Source organism: Arachis hypogaea, chromosome 4 (assembly GCF_003086295.3).
Source record: "Arachis hypogaea cultivar Tifrunner chromosome 4, arahy.Tifrunner.gnm2.J5K5, whole genome shotgun sequence".
Classification (NCBI taxonomy): Eukaryota; Viridiplantae; Streptophyta; class Magnoliopsida; order Fabales; family Fabaceae; genus Arachis; species Arachis hypogaea.
Window position 1 is genome coordinate 10,822,505 of NC_092039.1, and position 24,111 is coordinate 10,846,615.

The window sequence follows — 24,111 nt, forward strand, 5'->3', positions numbered from 1 at the left end:
AATTTAATTAAACTTAATTAGGTAATTTATTTGGTTGTAGAGTTTTTTTATTTTTACAATATACTTTATCTATAAGACAGATTTATTATTAATCAATAAATTATTGTACATACAATACAAAATTTAAATCACTAATATTTAATTAAACGAATGAGTGAACTAATTACTCTATATTATCTTGCACTTATTATTATTATTATTATTATTTATTTGTTTTTAAAAATACTTAAGAAGAATCATAGTCATCAAGTTAAAGTCATATTTTGTTTAGAGTTTATTTTCTTGTAAAATTGTATATTCTATTTTAGACCTGCATAATTTAATTGGTAAAAAAGCAATGTTATGATAAGCGAATCGAATTAACCAAAAACCGATCACTTAGTTTGGTGAGCATAAAGTACATAACCGTCCTGTAAAAAACCGATTTGTAAAACGATTGAACTGGCGGTAGTTGGTGAACCGCCTGATCCGGCCGGTTTTTTCAGGATTTGCGGTTCGAATATATAAGCTCCTACGACGCCGTTTCTCTTAGAAGGAAGAAGGAAAACCACAGCCACCCCACCCCTTTCTCTCATCTCTCTGAGAATCAGAAACCTAACCTAAACCCAGCCACCAGCCCACCATCACCATCCCCCATCGCCGAACTCTTCTTATCCGGTAGAGGGTGCTGTCGCCGCCGTCTCTGCCTCGGCCTCTCCGGTTTGCCGCTGCCGCCGCCTACGCCTCGGCGTAACTGTTCTGCACTTCTGCTTCTCTCCTCGCAGCACCGCCGCGTCTGCCCCTTTCTTTCCTTCTGCACCATGGAGTCATCAAGTTAGCTTTTGATATGTATAATCATTTATATGGTTCTGTGTCAAAATCTTAGCAGGTGTTACACTTAATGAAATTGATGCTCAATGTGTTTGTTGCTGCCATGAGTGTTATTGTTACCAATGCCATGTTGTTGTGTTCGATCTTATAAAATGATGTAAGGTGAAAATTAGTGAATTTAGGAGAGACTTGTAGATGAATGTTGCTAAGTAAGAGAAATTTGTTTGAGAACAGGAAGGTAGATTGCAAGAAAAGAAGATATTTCAATTACTTCTAGTTTTGGGAGGGAGAGGTTATAATGAATCCAAGACAATATTGCTGGTGGTTCATATGAGTGCCCTAGAAATCAATCAAACAAAACAAAGAAAAGAAAAGAAATGAAAAGAATTGAAGCTCTAGTGAACACAAGCTGATGTCACTGCAGTATGCTGAATGAATAGTAAGAGTTGCTTTATGAATTTATGCTGCTACTAGTAGGTGGAATAGTCTTCTATCTGCTCTAATTTTGCTACGATTTAGCTTAGTATGTCTGGTGATATAAACATGTTATTTAGTTTAGTTGGATTGGTGCTGATGAATTTGTTCAAAATTAAGGAAAATTGTTCACATTAGAATTTTTCTGCTTCTCTATCATGTTTTGCTTGTGTTCATATGCTGATGCTTCAAAACCTGTTTTCAAATATTGAAATTGAGACATGCTTAGTCTTCTACTTTGCAAGTATATAAAATATTGATATTGGTTTATTATGTTGTATTTTTGTCTTTATTGATAATCTATTGTAGTGTTCCTTTCTTACTAATTTTCTTTTATTAGGTTAAAAGTTAAAACCTTTATTCTTTATTTTTCTTTATTACTGTTGTACTAGTAAGAGCTTATCTATTTGCTTCAAGTTATTGATGTAAATAGGTAAATATTGCTCACTGACTTTGTGTTTGTCATTTTGTATTTATGTTGCATTTATGAAAAAGCCTAATTTGTTAGTAGGTTTTAACTGTGATAACATAATTTTGTTTACACCTATTTCTAAACAGGAAAGAACAAGGGCCATTAAGCTGGGCAACGGAAAGTTGTGGATTGAAGATCCTATGAACAAGTTGCAACATGGGTTTTCGGGCACTATCCTCTAAGTACAAACTCCTACCATCTTTCTTTCGGCCTCTTATTGATCACAAGCCTCGCTGCTATCACGCCCACGCTTCCCCAACCACACAAGTCTCTGGGCCATTATTACCAGACCTTGTTAATGAAATATCTCGTGTACTAAGTGATCACCGAGATCCTCGCCATGATCTAGAAATGTCTCTCAATCCATATTCAGCACAAATATCTACAGATTTGGTTGACCAGGTATTGAAGAGGTGTAAGAATCTTGGCTTCCCATGTCACAGATTCTTTCTTTGGGCTAAATCAATTCCATGTTTCCAACATAGTGTTGAGAGCTTCCACATTTTGGTGGATATCTTAGGAAGCTGTAAACAGTTTGCCATACTCTGGGATTTTCTCATAGAAATGAGAGAGAATTCTCTTTGTGAAATCAGAAGCGAGATGTTCTGGCTCATTTTCCGAGCATATAGCCAGGCAAATTTGCCAGACGGAGCAATACGATCTTTCATGAGAATGGATGAATTTGGAATAAAGCCAACAATTCATGATTTTGATAAGCTGCTGTACTTTTTATGCAAGAGGAAACATGTCAAGCAAGCTCAAATTTTTTTTGATCAAGTTAAGAATGGTTTTGTGTTAACTGCTAAAACTTACAGCATTTTGATAAGTGGATGGGGTGAGATTGGTGATTCAGGAAAGGCTCGTGCGCTGTTTGATGCAATGCTTGAACAAGGATGTCCAGTGGATTTGCTTGCATATAATAATTTGTTAGATGCCCTTTGCAAAGGAGGTAATGTCAATGAAGCTTCAGATATTTTTCATGATATCATGTCAAAAGGAGTTGTGCCGGATGCTTTTACTTACTCAATATTCATTCGTTCATACTGCAACGCAAATGACATGTATTCGGCTTTTAGGGTTCTTGATAGAATGAGAAGGTATGACCTTTTGCCTAATGTGTTTACATACAATTGTGTTATAAAGCAACTTTGTAAGAATGAAAAGGTGCAAGAAGCTTATCAGCTGTTGGATGAAATGATTTCAAGAGGAGTAAAACCGGACACTTGGAGTTACAATGCGATACTCGCTTACCACTGTGACCATTGTGAGGTCAATAGGGCTCTAAAGTTGACGTCTAGAATGGTGAATGATAACTGTCTTCCTGATCGCCATACATATAACATGGTGCTGAAATTGCTGATTAGGATAGGAAGGTTTGACAAGGCAACTGAAGTTTGGGAAAACATGGGGGACAATAAGTTTTATCCTTCTGTGTCTACATATTCTGTCATGATTCATGGTTTATGCAAGAAAAAGGGAAAGCTAGAGGAGGCATGTAAGTACTTCGAGATGATGATTGATGAAGGAATACCGCCTTACGATACTACCATTGAGTTGCTGCGGAATCGTCTCTTAGGGTTGGGATTGTTGGATTACATTGAAATACTAATTGGTAAGATGAGGCAAAGTACTTCCTGTTCAATTCAAGAATCAGCAAAAATTATGAATGGTGATAGGGCATTTCCTAATAATTTGAGGCATGATGAAACAGACATAGAAAGTGACTAAAGAAGTGGCCAATTATTTTTTTTTTACTGTTGTTGATGAAATACACCAGGCACCATTTTTTACAGCAGGGATCAAATTGGAGATTTTATATCTTTGGGTAATGATCAACTAATGTATAATTTAAACTGAAGAGTGCCTATGCCTCCTAAACATCATTACATGTTAAGAGTGCATGGCTAGTTGAATTGATTGAGCATGCTCATATTGGAGAGTGATAATGTTTATGGAATCTTAAACCCAGGGCAGAGATGAAGGTGAAGGTTTGGGAAACTTTTGAGAGCTGGATTGCAAATCATTGAGGAACTAGGGACTAGTGGCACGCTACAAAGTTTTCTATTGATTTGTAAGTTATCGTCCATATCCAGGGCCAGTGGATCAATAGAGTAGACATGTATCAAGTTTTTTGAAGGAAAGAGAGAACAAATTGAAGATTGAAGATTAATACAAAATCATGTCTTTGTCCCTTGAAAGATTAAGAAAATGAGAAAGATTTATGTAACTATTATTCGTTCCTTGTAACATATTTCACGGTTTTGTATGCTCTACATTTATTTTGAACTTTTATTGAATTGTCTGAAAAAAAAAAAAAAGATGAAATGTATATCACTTTTAAAGTGTCATTTTTTTATATAAATTTAGCATCGTAATGAGAAGAAAAGAAACTTCTAAAATTTTTGTTTGTTACGGTGTCTTTCAATCTAGCAGGTTAAGGATTAATATGTCAAAGTTGGAATTTGTCACTAGCTAATAGATTATTGCAAACAAAATTTTCAAACGAATTAGTGAATTAATTACTAGATCAACCTAACTTAAGTTAGTTAGAAACTTTAAAATTCTAATTGTGCTGTGATGGGTTCATTTTTGCATATTTATGTTGCTGATAGCCTGGTCCATGAGAAAATGGGTTGGAATTTTATATCTATTTTACTGTGGTCAAGTATAGTAGTCAATGTAATTTTTCCAAGCAGCTCTTGTAGCTCAGTTGGTTAGAGCACCCGTTTAGTAAGCGGGAGGTCTTGCGTTCGACTCTCAACAAGAGCATTTTTTACCAAATCTGGCTTGCTACTTTTTTCTAACCTTACAAGGCCGTCGAGTGGCTCATCAAGTTTACTGAGCTGAAAGCGAGGGAAAGCGAGGGAGAGCTGCGAAGGAGAAGAAGAAAAGCGTTATTCATCAGCATCACAACATGAACCCAATTTCTCCTTCGTTTACTGACCTACTTCTGATGAGCCTGCTGCTACTCTCTTCCAACAACAGCACTAGCAGCATCAATGGGGTTCAGCACCCTGGATTACTTCAACCAGGTTCTTATAGGACTCCTTCATCTTCAAGAACCCACCAACACCCTTGTCATAGAGGCTAATTTAAAAATTTTATTAAATTTTGTAAGATTCGAATAATTTTGGCTGCAAAAATATTTTTTTATGGATATAATTTTAATTTTAATTTTTTATGAATAAAAATATTAGCGTCGAAATCATTTGTAATCTGAAATAATTATTTATTCATGTTCTTGTAATATGTGGAATTAGTATTACTCGAAATAGGAGGGCTAAAGTTGGACGACTAAGATAATTCTTTTCTTGTTTAATGGGTTGAAAGAGATAAGAGGAGGACAAACTCCACCCAATATTCTTCAAATTATTATTATTATTATTATTATTAAAATTGAATAAATTATTATTTCCACTCATAGAAATAATCACTATATAACCAAAATATCTAGATGTATTCAAACATTATATTTATTGGTAAATAAGTTAGTATTCTAAATGTTCAGGAGTTTTACTCATTTTCATAAATATAAGTTGATTTTATTTATTTTTAAATAAATTTATCAATATTGTTTTATTATTTTTACTCATTATATTTATTTATGGGCCTAGTCACTTTGGACAGCAAAAGTAAATAAAAATCACGCTCTTTTTGATAAATTTTCAATGATGTTAAAATTGTAGACCAAAACAACTTTTTAAAAAAGTAATAGTAGAATTGATTTTATTATTGAGTAATCTATTATTTTATTATATATTATTAATTTTATAATTAAAATGTGTTATATGTTATTTTTTATTATAATTAAAGTTATTTTTTTAATTAAAAAGTTTTTTTATTTTTTATCTCTTTTTTTCTTTCACTCATTCTATTTCTTTTACTTTTAGTCTTTTATACTCATTTTATTTTTTTATATATTATTATCAATGACTAATTATAAATTTAACAATCAAAATGTATAATATGATATTTTTTAATTACAATTAAAATTAAAATTAAAAATTTAAATATAAGTATATTATATTACTAATTTAACAACTAAAATATATCATATGACACTCTCTCATTAAAAATAAGACTAAATATTTTTTTTTTAAAATTAATAAACTCCCTTTATCTATTCTCTTATCTACCCTTCTCCATTTTTTTCACTCTCTCCATTCTATATATAACTTATAATTTATATTTTATATTACTAATTTGACAAATCAAAATGTGTTACGAGATATTCTTTTATTATAATTAAAATAAAATTTTTCTCTAAAATTAATAAATTTTTTCTCTTTTTTATCTTTCTCTCTTTTCTTTTTTATTTTCTATATCTCTCTACCTTTTTGTTTTTAAAAAAAATTAATAAAATAATATAATTCAAATAAATTCATAAAACGACTACTACTACAACAACAAAGACTTGTCCCACTAAGTAGGGTCAGCTACATGAATCAAACGACGCCATTGAACTCTATCATGTATCATGTCTATAGAATTAGGGATGTCAATGGGGCAGGACGGGGGCGGGAGATGCCTCCTTGCTCCTCATCCCCGCCCTGATCCCCGCCGTGGGAGGATAATTGTCCCCATCCCCATTCCCCGCGTTCCCCGTATTCTCCGGGGGGCCCCATTCCCCATCTCCTTATGTTTAATATTCATATGAAAATTATAGTAAAAAATATCAAAAAAATAAAAAACAAACTAGAAAATACTATTACAAACACACAAACATATCTTATCCAAGATTATAAGTCCACAAATACAACATAGTAAATTATAGTCCATAAAATAAAATCTTAAAATACAATTTTCATTCTAAAAAAAACAATATGATATAGTCTTTAACATCAAGTGGAAACTGGAGAGAGTTGGGGCTGTGGGAGAGAACAGCGTATGGTGCTGTGGGAGTTTTGGAGTTTGAATAAAGTGGAGATGGAAGAGAGTTGGGACTGGGAATAGAGAGTAGATGGCGCAGCAAACAACACAGTGAGTAGGGAAGACTGAATAATAGGGTTAGGGTTTTTTAATTGGTAAATTACTAAAAAATCCCTATGTTAAAAATAAAGTAAGGTTATTTAAGAAATTTCAAATATTCGGAGAATTATCGGGGATGAGGCGGGGATCCCCGCTCGGGTCCCCGCGCCTGTCTCGGGGAAATTTTGCTCCCCATCCCCATCCCACGGGAAAAATTTCCCACCATCGGGATCTCATTCGGAGCGGTCCCACGGGGATCCCTGCCTCCTGGAGATTTTTGACACCCCTAGTATAGAGAGACCGTTTACATATAGATCTCGGTTGACCACCTCATGGATGGTCTTTTTAGGTCTTCCTATACCTTTCACCCTGTCTTTTTAGGTCTTCCTATACCTTTCACCCTTTATCCATCTTCCATTTCATCCACCCTCCTGACTGAGTGTTCTGTCGATCTTCTTCTCACATGTCCGAACCACTTGAGACATGATTCTACTATCGTTTCCACAATAGATGCTATTCCAACTCTCTCTCTTATATCTTCATTCCTTATCCTATCCAATCGCGTATAACCACGCATCCATCTCAACATCTTCATCTCTACAACACTTAGCTTATGTTTGTGCTTTCCTTTGGCCGCCCAACACTCTATATCATAAAGTATAGTCAGTCTGATAGCAGTGTGATAGAATTTACCTTTAAGTTTTAAAGGCACTTTTTTGTCACATATAAAACCAGACGCACTCCGCCATTTTGACCAAACTATTTAGATCCTAGAATTTACATCCTGTTAAATCTCTCCATTATCTTATATGATGTACCCAAGATACTTCAAACTCTCCATTATATGTTAAATTTATAATTGAATATACTTAAAAAAAATTCTATAATATTATTTACATAAAAATATATTTTATTATTATATACATACTTTTTAGTTTTTTTTATTTAGTTTTAAATTTCCATCACTTATTTTTCTTATATATATTTTCACTTCTCTTCGTTTAAATATTTATGACATAAAATTTGGAGAAAATACTAATAATGCAATTAATAATTAGAATCAAGATTGAATTGTTTCAAAAAAAATCTTGAATTAATTTTATAATTATCAATATAATTTTTTTATACTAATATCTAATTATATATATATATATATTATTTTTAAATAATAAGTATAAAAATTAATTATTTTTATTTGTACAATAATTTAATATCTAATTATATGTAAAAATATACACATTAAATTCTTTTAAATTTTAAATAATAAATATTAAAATTAATTATTAGTAAAAAAATAAATTCTTTTACATGAAAATAATAACTAAAAAATTTATTATTTAATTTTTTTATCTATGGAAACCTGATTTTTTTAGTCAATAGAACTTTTTTTCATATAATCTTTTTTATAATTTGATTTTATAAATATTTAATTTTTTGTCATAATCTATAATATCAAAACAAAACCGACATCATTTTTAAAAATTTATATTGCCGTAATATTATTAAGGACAAAAATATTAGTAAATTTCTATTATCCCCCACCCCCAAAACCAGATTTTTAACGGCAATAATTTCTTAACATCATAATAGGATACAAAAACTGAAACTAAAGATGAAATAAAATAACATAACAAAAACAATTAAAAAATATTATGACATTGAGTGGCTAATTCAATTGCTGAAATAATATATATTTAGTTCCAATTCTAAAGTGAGGAGAAAATCACTCAAGAAAATGGGAGGTTCTATACACAAGTAAATGCATCCATACCTAGAAAATACCAAATTCTCGGGGGGCAAAATTGTGGGTCATTTGACATTTCCATGTTTTCTGATGGAAACAACTGCAGTAGTGTTCTCTAAACAAACTGAAATAATTGGGACAAGATACTCGAGTGAGTCACTTGAGATTTTGAAGGATCCAATGCATCTTCTGAGTTCAATGCGAAATGCTCAAACACTCGAAACATTCACATTTCTGTTGGAAGATGCCCTGGAACCGAAGACGGCTGCTGCTCTAACAATTCGCCGTTTGTTCCAAACCAGCTTCAGGACTCAATCATGTGAAAACAAACATTTAGTCATCCCATAACAACAGAATCGGTAGAGACTTTTTTCATGTCGAATTTGACTTTCCCTGCAAAACCAATACACAAGACAGTAGACACATCATTTTATTGTAAATCTCTTGGAATAGTTAGATTGCAGAAATCAAGGTAACAGAAAGTAACAAGGTTCATTAACATTGAACAAGATCAAGGCATCACCGCATCAGCATCAAAGATTGATAGAAAAGGCCTTAAGTAGGATGAATATGTTTTCACCTAGAGTTGAAGGATCATTTGTAGTATCATAATCCAATCCTTCTCGAACTGAGTTTATCTCCATGGACGGTGACTTTGAAGCAATCAACTTGGAATACAAACACAGACCCTCTTTTGGGGACAACTGCAAGATAGCATAGAGAAAAGAAGTATTTAGCAATCATATGTTTGAAAGAAATAAATTTAAGCGGAGATACTGAAACAAATAAAATCATCACAAATTCAACTTTACAGATGAATTTCTACATTCATATAAACATTATGAAGGACATGGGTATCAGCCCCAATGAAGCGTCCTGTTTTCATTTGTAAACAGTGGAAGAATTACCTCGGAATTTATTATCTTCAGTAATTATCCCAAATGCTTCTGCAGTTTCACGAATCATGATGCCACAAGTTCCAGTAAAATGGATGATTTTACACTCCACAACTGCAATACAGACATAAATATAATACAGTCAGCAGATAACTACATATTGGGAGATTGACCCAAGAGCTTCGACATTTATTATTATAAAAAAAGAATTACTCATATTCAACAACAGGCACCGGCGACCTTTAGAAATTTGATTCATTTAATTAGAAAGTCCTAGCAACATGTTTTTTTCAATTGCATGCAACTGCTTCAACTGAACTTCTTAAGCTTTCCCTAAGAAAATAAAACATAGGCTTTGATAATAACCTTAGCAGCAAAAGCTATTTTAACACGATTTTTAATACATAGTAACAATATACATAAGACCCAATTAGTTAGAGGAAAATAAATGTAATATCAAATTAGCAACAATATAACTGCCCTTGAAGTCAACATAATTAACAGTAACACATTAACTGCCACAAAAATGAGAACAGTACCAGGTAATAAAAACATGTTTTAGCAATTTTGAATTTCTGACAGCAGAACATTGAGTTCATAACTAACTGAAAAATAGAGAGTTCTCAAACCTAGAATAAAAGCACCATGTAGATCTGCACCAAGGAGACATTGAGCCAATTGATCCATCCTGAAATGTTGACAGTAAATGGTTATAACAGCTACAAGCGAAGAAACGATCCCATCCTTGGAGAAACTATTTAATTGATCAACAGACCAGAGGAAAACAAGTACCTAGTGGATTTAAGAAGCTTCGCTATGTAGTCATTCCACATTTCACGCATTGGCTTGAAAATGTTAAATCTGTAACCAAAGTGAACAATTATTGAAGAACAAGGAGAATATCATTCCCAACTGGATGAAACATTATTTCTCTCTAGCAAAGAATCCCAAAGGTCAGTGAAATGAACATCTCATTCAGAATAATAAATATGCCCGTGATCACAGAACTAAAATAATAACAGTTAACACCAACAGGCTAAAAAGAATTATACTTTAGAGACATTAAAATTACTTATGGAACTCCTGAGGAAGATCTAATGATCCCTTTTTCTTATGCTGTTTCATGGACATGTGTTTCTTCGAGCGTTTTGAATGAATTTGTAAAGTCCTAGCTTCAGAACCAGAAGCAATTGAACGTCCTTGAACAAAATAATCAAGATGGATGATGTTGTCAATTTTGTAGCTTCTAGATCCAAGCATGTACTTATTGCCATTATCCCCTTTCTTAAAAAGCTCGTGCAGTATGCTATCCACTGAACTTCTTCTATCAGTACAAGACTGCAATAGAAAATAAAAATTAGGGAGGTATACCATTTTTGAAATCTGAAGACAAAGAAACTTGTAAGAGACCTTCAAATTGCATCTTTCCATGGTATTTGGATACAGAACATGTGAAAAATTTCTTTTAAGACCCTTAAATTATTCATTGCATCAACAATTATATCTCAGTGCCCAGTGTTAAGAGGAATTCTACTGTTGACTCTCTGGAATTTACAGGAAAAAATTGATGATAGAAGCTTGAATTAGGATTTTCATACACGCATGACACAAATTCAAATCAATGAAATACCTTGTCATTAGTTCTAAGCAGATTTTCGTTTACATCATGAGAAAGTTGGGCATATATTGGATCAGCCTCTTCAGTTTCTGCATACATACATACAAACGTTGCCTTCATAATGTCAATGCAAATTGGAATGCAAAATTCAGTATATTTGCATAAAACTTTCCAAAAAGCCAAAAAAAGAAAAAGATGCAGTACCTTTGATAAAGGAATAACCAAAGAAATTGAAATTCCCTAACAGCATAGAAATAAAAATGGTCAGCTAAAATGTCAAACAGGATACAGAGAGGTTCAAATATAAATTAAAAGAAGGAAATAAAATCCGAAAAAGAAATAAAAAAGTGAAAGTTGAAATACCTTTCTTGGGTGTAGGAGATGGTTGTGGTTTAGGTTCAGGATTTGGCTTCTGAGCATTAGGAGAAGCAGAAGGTGCAGGATGAGGATCAGATGGTTTGACATGTTCTCGGAGGGTGATTTTGTTTGCTTTCTCTTTGTTGAAAATCTCAGCTTTGGCAATAGCAAACCTTTTCTCCAAAGCTTCCAAAGTGCGTTTTCTTGAATCGGAATGTGCAGCCATAGCGAACTTATGTATGAATTAAACAGAGAGAGAGCAACGACACATAGATGGATACAACAGCTGCAAAGTATTCATGAATTTCTCAAGAAAACTGATCGAAATAACACTGCAAAAAGCAGCAAAGTGATAAAACTCAAAATTTTGTGCAAAAAAGTATGAAGTGTCAAGCTCAGTTACATTTTTCACAAAGCAGCCAAGGACTTCCTGATTATTAATAACAAATATAATTTCCAAGCTCAAAAGACTCAAAAGTAATAATAAAAGGAAAACGGTGAGAAAAGGCAAGAGGTAAAACATTCGCAGACCACCAAATTCTGCAACTTGTTTCAAGTTCTGCAAGTAATAACATATATCCAAAATTTACTCCACTACTTGGCCACTTAGATTAAAAAGAGAAAATAATAAAAAATAAAAAACAGTGGTTGAATCCTATATCCAAATAATAACATGATGAGTATAATTAATATTAGAGAAAAGATTGTAAATCATAGAATCTTAGTAATTACAAATTAGGTATGAATAAATATGAGTAATCACGCAATTATTACCATGAGGAGTGCTAGGAGGCCGCACTTTTATTAAATTCTGGCCAGCACTTAACCATTAAAAGGAAATTGAATGATTCTACGTTATTACATGCAATCTCACACCGTTAAAAATATCATTGATGATTAATTGATGGCTAAAAACCACAAAACCTGCTGCCCCTAGACTTTCTCTATTAGCAAAATAATCAGCAGTGTTAAACTCTTTAATATGCAGGAACCAATTACATGATTATATGAAAAAATAAGATACGTCATGTTATAGGAACAAGATAGATTGCCATGTTGGAATGATGCAAGAGAAAAACTGGATTCTAAATGATCCAATTTTCGGAACGAAGAATAAAATTCATGCTACATGTAGCAGTTAATGAATGTGGCGGCAGGGGATGACAAAAATGACGAAGAATGCAGAGGAATGAGAATCAGCGAATTGAACCTTTTAGTGAGGAGAAGACAACGAAGACGCGGCGCCTGGAGGAGGAGAATACGAAAACGCGGCCTTGGGAGGAGAAGAAGACGACTCTGCCTGCGGCGCGGCGGCGAGAAGTGTGATTTTGATTTGGGGTAAGCGTTAGGATTTGACTGACCCTGACTAAACTTTTTTTTTGGGCATTTTTATGGTAATAAAGATTTTTTATTTTTGGAACTACGGGCTAATACGTTTTTTTGAACAAATTTTGGGCCTATCGTCAGTTTGGGATTTAATTGATGCCTTTAACTGAACAGCCCAATGCGGAACAGCCGAAAAAACACAACCACCGGTTAATTTTTCAAATATATATAGTCATTCTAGTGTAACTCATTCTAGCATGACTATATTAATGTGATTAAGGTAACAATAATGTTTTAAAAGGTATTACTAAAATTAAAAATAATACTTTTTAAAAAGTATTAATTAAAAAATGTTACTAAAATATAAAAAAATATAATTTTGATTTTAACAAAATTTTTATAATTACTATAACTACTATAACATAATCATAATAAGGGTAAAAAACATAAACAAGTAAAGGAGAGAACAATTTGACACAAATAAGTCAAAGCAAAATTTGATTCATCAATCAACCAAAACATATTTCTATGTAGTTCGAACCAACATGGTTCAAACTCACTTTTCATGTAATTCGAACCAAATAGGTTCGAATTACACATTGTAACCCATATCAACATAATTCGAACCAATTTGGTTCGAACTCTAAATCCATAATTCGAACCAATTAGGTTCGAATTACAATGAAGAAATAGTCACCAAGTAATTCGAACTAAATAGGTTTGAATTACTAAGAATTCGTTCCACACAGCAACTTAAGTTACGAACATAGTTTTCGTATCATGTCTTAATAAAATTCGTACAGTTATTTATTCCGGTGTGCATTAGACATACATTTCGTTTAAAACTGTGCAGACAGAACATATTCATTAACTAAAATCCCATTCAAAGTACATCGCACTAACGTTAACAAATTATATCAGTCACCAACTACAAGTAAGAAAACCGATAATAGTGGAATCTAAATGCGAAATTGAAACAACAAAAGTACCAAAGCCACAAATACACCTAATCATGTCCCCGTGTGTGCTCTGCTCCTCCGAGCTGTGGGCAACTCCGACGTGTGTGGTCGGGCTGCCGACAAAGCCCACATCTTTTTGGCCGGTTCGGATCTGCCTCGTCCATATTGGTCCGTATCCGAGTGGACCTCGGACGACCCTCTCTCACACGCCTCTTATTGGGGTCAGGGATGATAGTAGGCCCGTCATATGGTGGCCAGAAACCCTCCGGAATGGGAGGTGTGAAACCCATCCGATACACACTGAAGACCGAACTAACACGATACACCTGGTGGACGTAAGGCTCCCATGTAAGCCGTGAGTAGGCACAACATGCCAGTGCGTGGGGACACGGAAAATGAAGTGCCTGGAAGTATCCGCAGTGACATGTCTGAGATGCAAGCGAGACTCTGTAGCTACCCAGTGAGAAAGAACCAGTCGGAGTTGTCTCTGCGACGGTGAACTCGGAGTTATCCCTGTCGTACACAGTAACCGTGAAGCACTTAACCGTCTTCAAGTTGGCATCTATACACTTCACCAAGTGCTGACTAAATTGTTGTCCGGTTCCCATCTGCGCCTTAGCCTCTCTCCCTTTGCGAACAAATAATTCGGCCAATCTTTCGTATGTTGCCTTCACTAGCGAGCACACAGGAAGATTTCTGACACCCTTGAGGATCGAGTTCACACACTCAGATATATTCGTCGTCATGTGTCCGAATCTACGCCCCTCATCACAATGCTGTGTCCACAACGAATACTTAATCCGGTTCGCCCAGTCACACATCGCCGGGTCTTCGGACCTAAGAATGTCAAACCAGTAATGGAACTCGACCTCGATCTTAGCGTACGCCGCATTCACAAGTAGCCTCCTTGCGTCTTTGCCCTTGAAGGTGAGGGCAAAATTTGCCGCAACATGTCGAATGCAGAATGCCCGGTATGTAGACGGAGGTAACTAGCCTCCGTCAGGAGCCTCAAGCGCGGCCTTGATGCCGTTATGCCTGTCCGAGATAACCAGCAGACCCGGCTGCGGTGTCACATGCTCACGTAGGTGGGAGAGAAAGAAGGACCACGACTCAGCATTCTCACCCTCGACTAATGCGAATGCAACAGGGAGTATGTTGGAGTTCCCGTCCTGTGCAATCGCGACAAGCAACGTTCCCCCATACTTGCCATACAGATGGGTCCCGTCAATACTAATTAGGGGCTTGCAATGACGGAATGTCTCGATACACGGTGGAAACGTCCAGAATAGTCTGTGAAAATAAGCTCGAGACTCGTCCAATTGTCCACCGACACGAACAGGGCTCGTCCTTAGGACTGCAACAGTACCAGCCATCATCAACTGGACTCCTAACACCCACCTTGGGAGCTCGTTGTACGACTCATCCCAGTCACCATAGATGAGGGCAACAGCCTTCTGCTTCGCCAACCAGACCCTCTTGTAAGTCGGCCTAAACCCAAAGTGTGTGGCGGTGGCATTTAGGAGCACCTTGATGCTGACGGATGCATCAGCCCTAACCATTGGCATAATGAATGCCGATATCACATGGTAATCCAAACTCCTGTGGTCGCTGGAAATGGAGGTGGCGAGACAAGTATGCGGTCCGTTGTAACGTTTGACCTCCCAAACTCCCTTTCGCCGTCGGAGACTAAGCCGAATCAACCATGTGCACCCATTGCTGAACTCAGAACACTTGCCCAGATGCCGGCGATAGTCAGACTCCACGACCTTGTACTGTACCCCTCGACGGATGCTGTAAGTCTTGACACTTAAGAGGGCCTCTTCTTTATCCGGAAATTGCTGACCAACTTGAAACTCTGTCAGACCTGCAGACCCTTCAGCATCTCTAGCGCCAAATCCAGCCGGCTGACTAGGAACCCCCTCCTGCCTCATGGCATCCAAGTCCAAAGAGGAAAAATGTGGAGGGTACTGCTACGTGCCAGATCTAAAACCACCGCCCGCCCCAGCAGGCTCACTTGCTCCAACATCATCGCCACTGTCATCAGCAATCATATCCGGCTCGAAATCATCGTCCTCTGGATCATCCAAGAATCCATCTCCAACCCCAGCCGGTACAGCACACTGTAAAGAGGTCCGCAGATATTCCCCTTCTCCGACCTCGTCGCCTACACTGCCGTTCAGATCAACAGCGAACGAAGGGGAGGCGACAGGTTGGACGGGTGGCTCGTACGCAGGGACGGAGGAAGATGCAACGGTTAGTCTGGAACTAGAACCGGCTACCGTGGCTAAAGTGGTGGTATTCCGGTTCGAACCCCCCGAGCTGGACACCGCGTCAACCAACTTTGCCAAAAGTTCTGGTGTCCTCACCTTTGGAAACTGCCGGTGACAATGAAACATGACCTGCAAGTCCTCATCACTCCCGATTGTGAAACAATCGTACTTCACGGTTTCCTGGAGCACCGTGATTGGAATTCGATAAAAAAACTTCTTAACCTGTTTCACACCTTCTAGACCAAGTTTCAGTAGTACAGAGCTAACAAGGTCCTCATACCTCGTCGTAGGCCTGACGATAATACAGAGAGGATCCTTATCAGTGAACTTCACACCGGAACGAATTTTCCTCTTAATGAATCCTCTGTGGTGAACCAACACTACGAAACTCTCCTCACTAGCCATCTTACCTCCCCTCTAATGATAGCAACTCACGTTCACACCATATATATACAGGTCTGGTCCTCACTAATTCGAACCAACCTAGTACGAAATATGGTCTGTGTAAATCGAACGAAGCTGGTTCGAATTACTTAAAGTGTGTAATTCGAACCTAATTGGTTCGAATTATTTAGAGTTCGAACCAAATTGGTTCGAATTATGTTGATATGGGTTACAATGTGTAATTCGAACCTATTTGGTTCGAATTACATGGAAAGTGAGTTTGAACCAATTTCGAACTACATAGAAATGTGCTTTGGCTCATTCGTGAAGCAATTTTCAGTTTGGCAGATTTGCGTATTTTCTCAGCTCCCTTGGCTTATTTACGTTTTTTACCCTCATAATAAAATCCACACACACAGATATATATATAATGGTATAATTTAATTTATTTTTTATTTTAAATTAATTATAAATAAATAAAAAAATATCTTAGCATAGACAAATGAGAATGAATGATATTCTGGAACAGAACTAAAAATAAGGAAAAAACATAATGGAATATATATATAACATAAATGGAATATTCTTATTTAAAATAATAATTCAAAATAAAATAAAAAATTATTATGGAAATAACTTTTAGAAATGTTAAAGTTGTATAATAGATAATATTGATTTTAAATAAATGAATATATGTAATTTATGATTATTCAATTATCTCAATTGAATTTTTAATATATAATTTTTTAATTAGAAATCTTTCTTACGATATATGTATTAAAGATATCGAAATATTTTTTAATATTTTTTTATCCTAAGTTTATCTTCGTTTTAATTTTATTTCATTCGATGAATTTTTATTAAATAAAAATTTAATTTTCTTTTAATGCCACCTTATATATCCATTCTTTTTCTTTAATACGCACCCTCATGTCTCCCTTTTCCTAAAGTAAATTTTTTCTTGTCCCACTTATTTCCTTTTTTTTTTTAAATTAAAAGTGAGATTTAAATTTAAGACTTATAAACAAAAATAGAAAAATTATATATTTAAGTTATAGTTTGTTGACTAATGTCACTTATTTAATATGATACTTTTCATGTATTCATATTAGATTAAATTGTTAGTTAAATTATTTTGGAAGAGAAAATTAAAAAAATATATTAAATATAAGAGATTAAAATTTGTTTATTATTATTATTATTATATTTTTATCATTTTATTTTTTATTTTAAATGTTTATGAAAAAATAAATTAAATTTTTTATTATTTGTTTTATTTTATATATATTTAATTTACTATCAAACAAAATATAAAAATATTAGTTTTTGTGTCTCTGTTTTTTATATTATGTTTTTAATATCTTATTTCATTATGTTCTCAAAATTGAATGCTTTCATATTGAGATATGTTTGTTGAAGAGAGAAAATATCCTTTAAAGATGAGAGAAATTTTCTTAAAAATTGGAATTTACAATTATCATTTCTGTTTTGAATTGTGGTGTATATTATAAAAGTCTATTATATTCCATGTCCACTTTAAAAAATTTTCAGAAGACCATTTATGTAGTCTTTTGCATTTTTTTAATCAATGTTGTAATATTATTCATTTTTTTTGTAATGATACAGTAGAGAAATAATTTATGCAATGTAAACATATTGAAGAGAAAGAAAAATGAGTTTATTGGACCAATTTTAATATTTAAAAATATTGAATTTAATTATTTATAAAATAGATATAGAATATTTTGTGCATTTAAACTAATAGTAATATATTTTTAATATTAAATATAAAATAAGTAAATAACTACATATTAAAATATAAAAATGTTCAAAAGTTATTATTTAGTATGAGTTTTGACTCGTTGGAAGATTCGACTAATACAGATTCATAAATATTGAGTCGAAAGATCTGAGACGAAATTGGTTAATTAGCATGGTCGAAAAAATATTGACGAAGTAAGGATTCAACATGAGGAAACAGAATTCTGATCATGAGGTGAGTCGGGTGTTAAGAAAGTTTGAAAAAAAAATTTATAATTTGCACGTAATTTTATCTAAAAGCACTACACAAAATGTGAGGTATAAAGACCAAAGTAAAAGTCAAAATGTGGGATGTCAAATTTGGGAATAAAAATTTTTTGTAGTCAAGACAAAGTTGTGGGGCATGAAGACCCTAAGAAAAAAGAGGAAGCTAGATGTGGGGAGAAAAAAGCATTTTGCAAGTCCACTTTCATGGTCTATAATTAGAGAAGTTTGTAAGGAAGGAGGAACTTCAATCTGAATACTTCATCATCATACAAATTCTGCAAAATTTTCAGGCATACTAACACAATGAAAATTATGGAGTGCAAGTACATGTAAATGTAAATGTCTGGAGTCTATTTTTATTTTTATTTTTTTTTTGTTTTTCTTTCTTTGCTTTAAGTATTTTATTGTTATTTTGCTTTCTTTTAATTTTAGTTTTACTCTCTTATTCATTTAAAGCTTTTTTATTTATTTCGTTCATTTTCTTTTATTGCAATTTTTTATATTATTTACCACGGTTTGATATTATTGAGCATCTTTTCGATACAAATATTAAGTAATTTTTGAGTCGAGTTCACTCTTTTTTAAAAGAGTCGTATCTACTCTTCAAATTAAAATCTTGATACAAATTTAATTCGGATACCTTGTTGGAATTACAAAAAATTAAGTAAAACAGATACTATAACTATAAATGTTACTAAAAATTTATTGTAATAATTTTTTTATTGTTAATAAAATTTTTTTTTATAACATTTATTAAAATATTATTATAAAAAATATATTATAATATCTTTTAAAATATTATTAAAAAAATTTATTGTTATATTTTTTAAGTGTTATATAAATATTTATTATAATACTTTTTAAAGTATATTATTATAATATTTTTTATTTCGGTGGATACTACCATGAAAATTTTATTATTGTCTTCATATGATGATACTTCTTTTTTACCATTAGATAATGAAATATATGGTTTGATTTTGATGTGTTACAAAAGTGTGGCTAAACAAACAAAATACACTTTTAATACAAAAATCTTTATAAAAAAATAGTTTTAGCATCTTCATTTGAGTAGTCCCTTTTTTATAATATTACTATAACATATTTATGGGATCTCTCTGTTTTACTTTGGTGGCTACCGTGTGGGAATGAGGGCTAGAGGAAGGTACCCTGACAAGTGACATCCCCCAACTCTTAATGGGCCTTGATCAAATTTCTTGAAATATGCGGGCAACATTTTGTTGGATATTTTAAGGGTTCAAATAAAATTTTTGTTGGATATTTTAAGGGTTCAAATAAAATATTTTAGTTTTATATGTAGTAGGATAGAAATAATTATTTTAAAATTACTTATTTTTTAATTTTTATAATAATCGTAATTAGGAGTAATTATACTTAAGATTTAAAGAGTGTTTTCTTTCACCAACTTTGAAGACAAGGTTAATTTGAAGGGGAATATTATTACGACCCAACTTTTGGGTCGCTTAAATAGTTGATTAGCACATTAAAATTTGTTAAAAATATAAATAAGAGTATTGAGTTATTATATTAAATATACAAAAATTAATAAATTGGTGAATTTTTTTAGAATTTTTCGAAAACTGATAACTCATCTCGAATAGAGTTGCAACATTTTTTTTATTAATTTATATTTTATTATAAAACATCTATCTAATAATAAATATAAAATAATATAATCAATTATGTTATTTGTTTAATTTGGTCAATCAAGACTAATTAATTAATACCAGACTCATATGTGGTGGTAGACTCCATTGTCATCCACCAAACTCCTCACACACCCAGTCAAACTAACTAACATGTTCAATTTGAATAATGAAATTTATATAAAAAATGATAAGACCACGTATAAATATACAATAAGTACTAGTTAATTAATAAATAACACGCGAACATTTTTGCTTGGAAGAGATTTCAACATGACATGGATAAATGGTACTAATGAAGCAAGTGATGCCCAACTACTTATTGCATTTTCAAATAGCCGTCACATATATAAAATCCTATGTTCCCCCTAATAACATTTCTGAGATAGCGGACTAAAAGTTGCTATAGTATGATACACCAAAAAAATTAAAGGAAATTAAAGGAAAATTTTCACAAACAAATAAAAAAATAAAACACATATTAAATATCAACAATAATATTTAGAGACAATACAAATTCGATTCAAATAATTTAAAATTATTTTATTTAGTGTTCATTAATTATTGTTAGAATAATTATATAATTTTAGATATAATAAATATATAATTACGGATATTATATTTATATAAAATTATAAATATTATATTATATAAAATAATTTTCACATACAATATTGACAATATTATGAATTATACTAAAAGTACACAAATATATATGTACCATGATACATGCACAATCAAATGATCAATGATAATCAAAGTAAAACAATAAAACAACGAAGAAGTCAGAATACATCTGCTGACGGTTTGAATCCATGAACATTATTACGAGTTTACTATACTTTGAGTTGTTGAGCACTTTTTATATATATGTTCCAATAATTCCTCCATTTAATTCCACTTATGCCCCTAATCTGATGCATATAAATATCCCCCCTCGCCGTGCCTAATTCTTCACCAAAATACCAAACACATAGCTAATAAGCTTTGCTATCCCAAACAACATAGCGAAGCTTTGCTATCAAAAAACACAGCTAAGAAAAGATGGTGTCTGTGAGTGAGATCCGCAACGTTCAAAGAGCAGAAGGTCCTGCAACTGTATTGGCAATTGGCACGGCAAATCCATCAAATTGTGTTGATCAGAGTACATATGCTGATTACTATTTCAGAGTAACCAATAGCGAACACATGACTGATCTCAAGAAGAAATTTCAGTGCATTTGTATGTATTTTTATTAAGTATTTTAGCTTTATTTTATTTAATATTTATTAAAAAAAATTATCATTTTACTTTTATATTAATTAAAATGCAAAATTAACATATTATACAACATATCATATCCACTGTTTGATATTAACAGTAATAACTACTTAATAATAACATTACTTTTATACTTACAAATTTGGATAAATTATATCTTCAAATGGTACTAAAAGATTTAAGTCACTACGAAAATAACTCAAGAATAACATTATTGCTATATATTTCATTTTCTAGACTTTATCAAAGGTAATGATGGATGCGAATTATAAATTATTATTTCAGGTGAAAGAACACAGATCAAGAATAGACATATGTACTTAACGGAAGAGATACTGAAAGAGAATCCTAACATGTGTGCATACAAGGCACCGTCGTTGGATGCAAGGGAAGATATGATGATCAGGGAGGTACCAAGGGTTGGAAAAGAGGCTGCAACCAAGGCCATCAAAGAATGGGGACAACCAATGTCTAAAATCACACATTTGATCTTTTGCACCACCAGCGGTGTTGCGTTGCCTGGCGTTGATTACGAACTCATCGTACTCTTAGGACTCGACCCATGCGTTAAGAGGTACATGATGTACCACCAAGGCTGCTTCGCTGGTGGCACTGTCCTTCGTTTGGCTAAGGACTTGGCTGAAAACAACAAGGATGCTCGTGTTCTTATTGTTTGTTCTGAGAATACCGCAGTCACTTTCCGTGGTCCTAGTGAGACAGACATGGATAGTCTTGTAGGACAAGCATTGTTTGCGGATGGAGCTGCTGCGATTATCATTGGTTCTGATCCTGTGCCAGAGGTTGAGAAGCCTCTCTTTGAGATTGTTTCGACTGATCAAAAACTTGTCCCTGGCAGCCATGGAGCTATCGGTGGTCTCCTTCGTGAAGTTGGACTTACATTCTATCTTAACAAGAGTGTTCCTGATATTATTTCGCAAAATATCAACGACGCGCTCAGTAAAGCTTTTGATCCATTGGGTATATCTGATTATAACTCAATATTTTGGATTGCACATCCTGGTGGACGTGCAATTTTGGACCAAGTTGAACAGAAGGTGAACTTGAAACCAGAAAAAATGAAAGCTACTAGAGATGTGCTTAGCAACTATGGTAATATGTCAAGTGCATGTGTGTTCTTCATCATGGATTTGATGAGGAAGAAGTCTCTTGAAGAAGGACTTAAAACCACTGGTGAAGGACTTGATTGGGGTGTGCTTTTTGGCTTTGGTCCTGGTCTCACCATTGAAACCGTTGTTCTTCGCAGTGTGACCATCTGATACACTTAATTATATATCTATCTCTGCAGATATATGATTGTGTTATTTTTTTACTAGTTTTTTTAGCTCCAAAATAAGGTATTAGTCCATATATTATTAATTGAGAGAAAACTTAGACAAAGTTGTCTATAATTATTTCTTTATGCGAGAAGATAGATTCAACATCAAAATTTGTAACTGTTGGTAAAGTATAAATCAAATTCTTTTCTTTTGAGTAATATGCACATACCAATATATATTTGGGTTGCATTTTCATCTAAAAACAATTATAAGCACCTTCGAATGAGGTTCCGTTTATAATAATGTAAAAAAGTATTAGCTATGATAGTATAAAGCTTGATAGTATTATGTTTGCAATTTTTATATTATTGTGTGCCGTAATATCCCATATAATTAACCCCCAACCCCCAACCCCTGCCTCTACTCCATCTTCTCTTACCCTTACATACACCGAACTCATTTTGCATTTTGTCATCCCTAGTTATTGCAAAGCCGCAAATTCGCAGATTGGACGATGTTGTCTTCAATTTGGAAGACATTATTGTTATTGTCTTATTGATTGTTGTTGTTGTTGTTACTAGTGGTGGCTATGGTGGGATTGATGACAGCGACACTACTAATGATATGGAGGCAAAGATGACAATGAGACTGTAACTAGTGTATGAAAAGAAATAAAAAACAAAAATGGTATGCTATTTTTAATTTTATGAAATATGAATTATATTGGTATATATATCTATAAAATTTAGAGAAATTAACGATATCATGATCCGATTTGAATCGTAATTGGTACTTAATAGAAAGTATCTCTTAACAAGGCTATTAACAATTAATTTATTCTTTTCTTTATAAAATAACAAGAGGCAAAATAAAACTATTTATATTTAACTTATTATCATTAAAAACAAATAAATTACCACTAAAAATAATTTTTTTTAGTAGTGAAGCCACACATGTGTTGTTATTATTATTATTTAGTCTCCACATTTAATATTTATTTTATTTTTCATTCTTCAGCCAACGACCCCCCAATTTCTTTCATTTTTCTTTAGGCTTCCCCTGGCATCTTCATAAGCTTTTGAGGGGGTGTTTAGGAAAATTGAAGGTTGCATGAAAAAACCACTTTTGAGCATGGAAATAAGTGATAACAGTGTTGCTATGGCGACTAGAGTAGCCGTGGTGAAAGCTGTTCACAACAGAATGGATGGACAATTTTGTGATACTGATATCTAACAATTAGGTTATTAGCTTTTTGTGATGGAATTGTAAATTTTTCTTTTACTAATTCTAAGTACTTATTTCTTAAGGTGTCACCCCGGATAGCAAAAGCTTAGTGGAGGTTGATCATAGTCATGGCTTTTCTTTTCTTCTTTTTCAAATGTTTGTAACATGTACATAATAATGTAAATCAAATCAATGAAAAATGAATCTTTTAACCTCTCTTTTGTATGAAAACAAGTTTATTTTGTATTAGAATAATCTAAAAAAAAAAATCTACCCATAATAGTATTTTTTTTTTCAATTTGATAAGAATATAGCCACGTTTTAAAAGCGTGGCAATAGGTTCACATTTAGGCACGTTTAAGAAAGCGTGGCTGTA

General features: G+C 33.2%; 3 protein-coding genes, 1 non-coding gene and 1 pseudogene across 6 annotated transcripts; 3 read left to right on the top strand and 2 right to left on the bottom strand.

The window, feature by feature from the left end:
• The first annotated feature begins 528 nt into the window (after positions 1–528).
• LOC112796247 (pentatricopeptide repeat-containing protein At1g52640, mitochondrial) lies at positions 529–3,897 on the top strand. 3 transcript variants are annotated; one of them, XM_025838621.3, is made up of 3 exons: positions 531–813; positions 1,045–1,249; positions 1,843–3,897. In XM_025838621.3, the coding sequence occupies exon 3, from the start codon at positions 1,913–1,915 to the stop codon at positions 3,482–3,484; it is 1,572 nt and encodes a 523-aa protein (XP_025694406.1). In that variant the 5' UTR covers positions 531–813; positions 1,045–1,249; positions 1,843–1,912; the 3' UTR covers positions 3,485–3,897. The 3 variants fall into 3 exon arrangements, with proteins under 3 accessions (XP_025694407.1, XP_025694406.1, XP_025694409.1); XM_025838622.2 differs by lacking the exon at positions 1,045–1,249 and having other exon boundaries at positions 529–868; XM_025838624.2 differs by lacking the exon at positions 1,045–1,249.
• Positions 3,898–4,451: 554 nt separating this feature from the next.
• On the top strand, positions 4,452–4,525 carry TRNAT-AGU (transfer RNA threonine (anticodon AGU)). The gene has a single exon. It is a non-coding gene; the product is annotated as a tRNA-Thr (tRNA).
• A 3,839-nt stretch (positions 4,526–8,364) lies between these two features.
• LOC112796248 (ribonuclease MRP protein subunit POP4-like) lies at positions 8,365–12,254 on the bottom strand (annotated as a pseudogene).
• A 1,417-nt stretch (positions 12,255–13,671) lies between these two features.
• On the bottom strand, positions 13,672–14,445 carry LOC114927549 (uncharacterized). The gene has a single exon (XM_029297565.1). It carries the CDS (start codon positions 14,443–14,445, stop codon positions 13,672–13,674), a length of 774 nt encoding a protein of 257 aa, XP_029153398.1.
• Positions 14,446–20,904: 6,459 nt separating this feature from the next.
• Positions 20,905–22,729, top strand: LOC112796253 (stilbene synthase 3-like). The gene is made up of 2 exons (XM_025838630.2): positions 20,905–21,195; positions 21,520–22,729. Exons 1-2 carry the CDS (start codon positions 21,018–21,020, stop codon positions 22,509–22,511), a joined length of 1,170 nt encoding a protein of 389 aa, XP_025694415.1. The 5' UTR covers positions 20,905–21,017; the 3' UTR covers positions 22,512–22,729.
• The last annotated feature ends 1,382 nt before the right edge of the window (positions 22,730–24,111 follow it).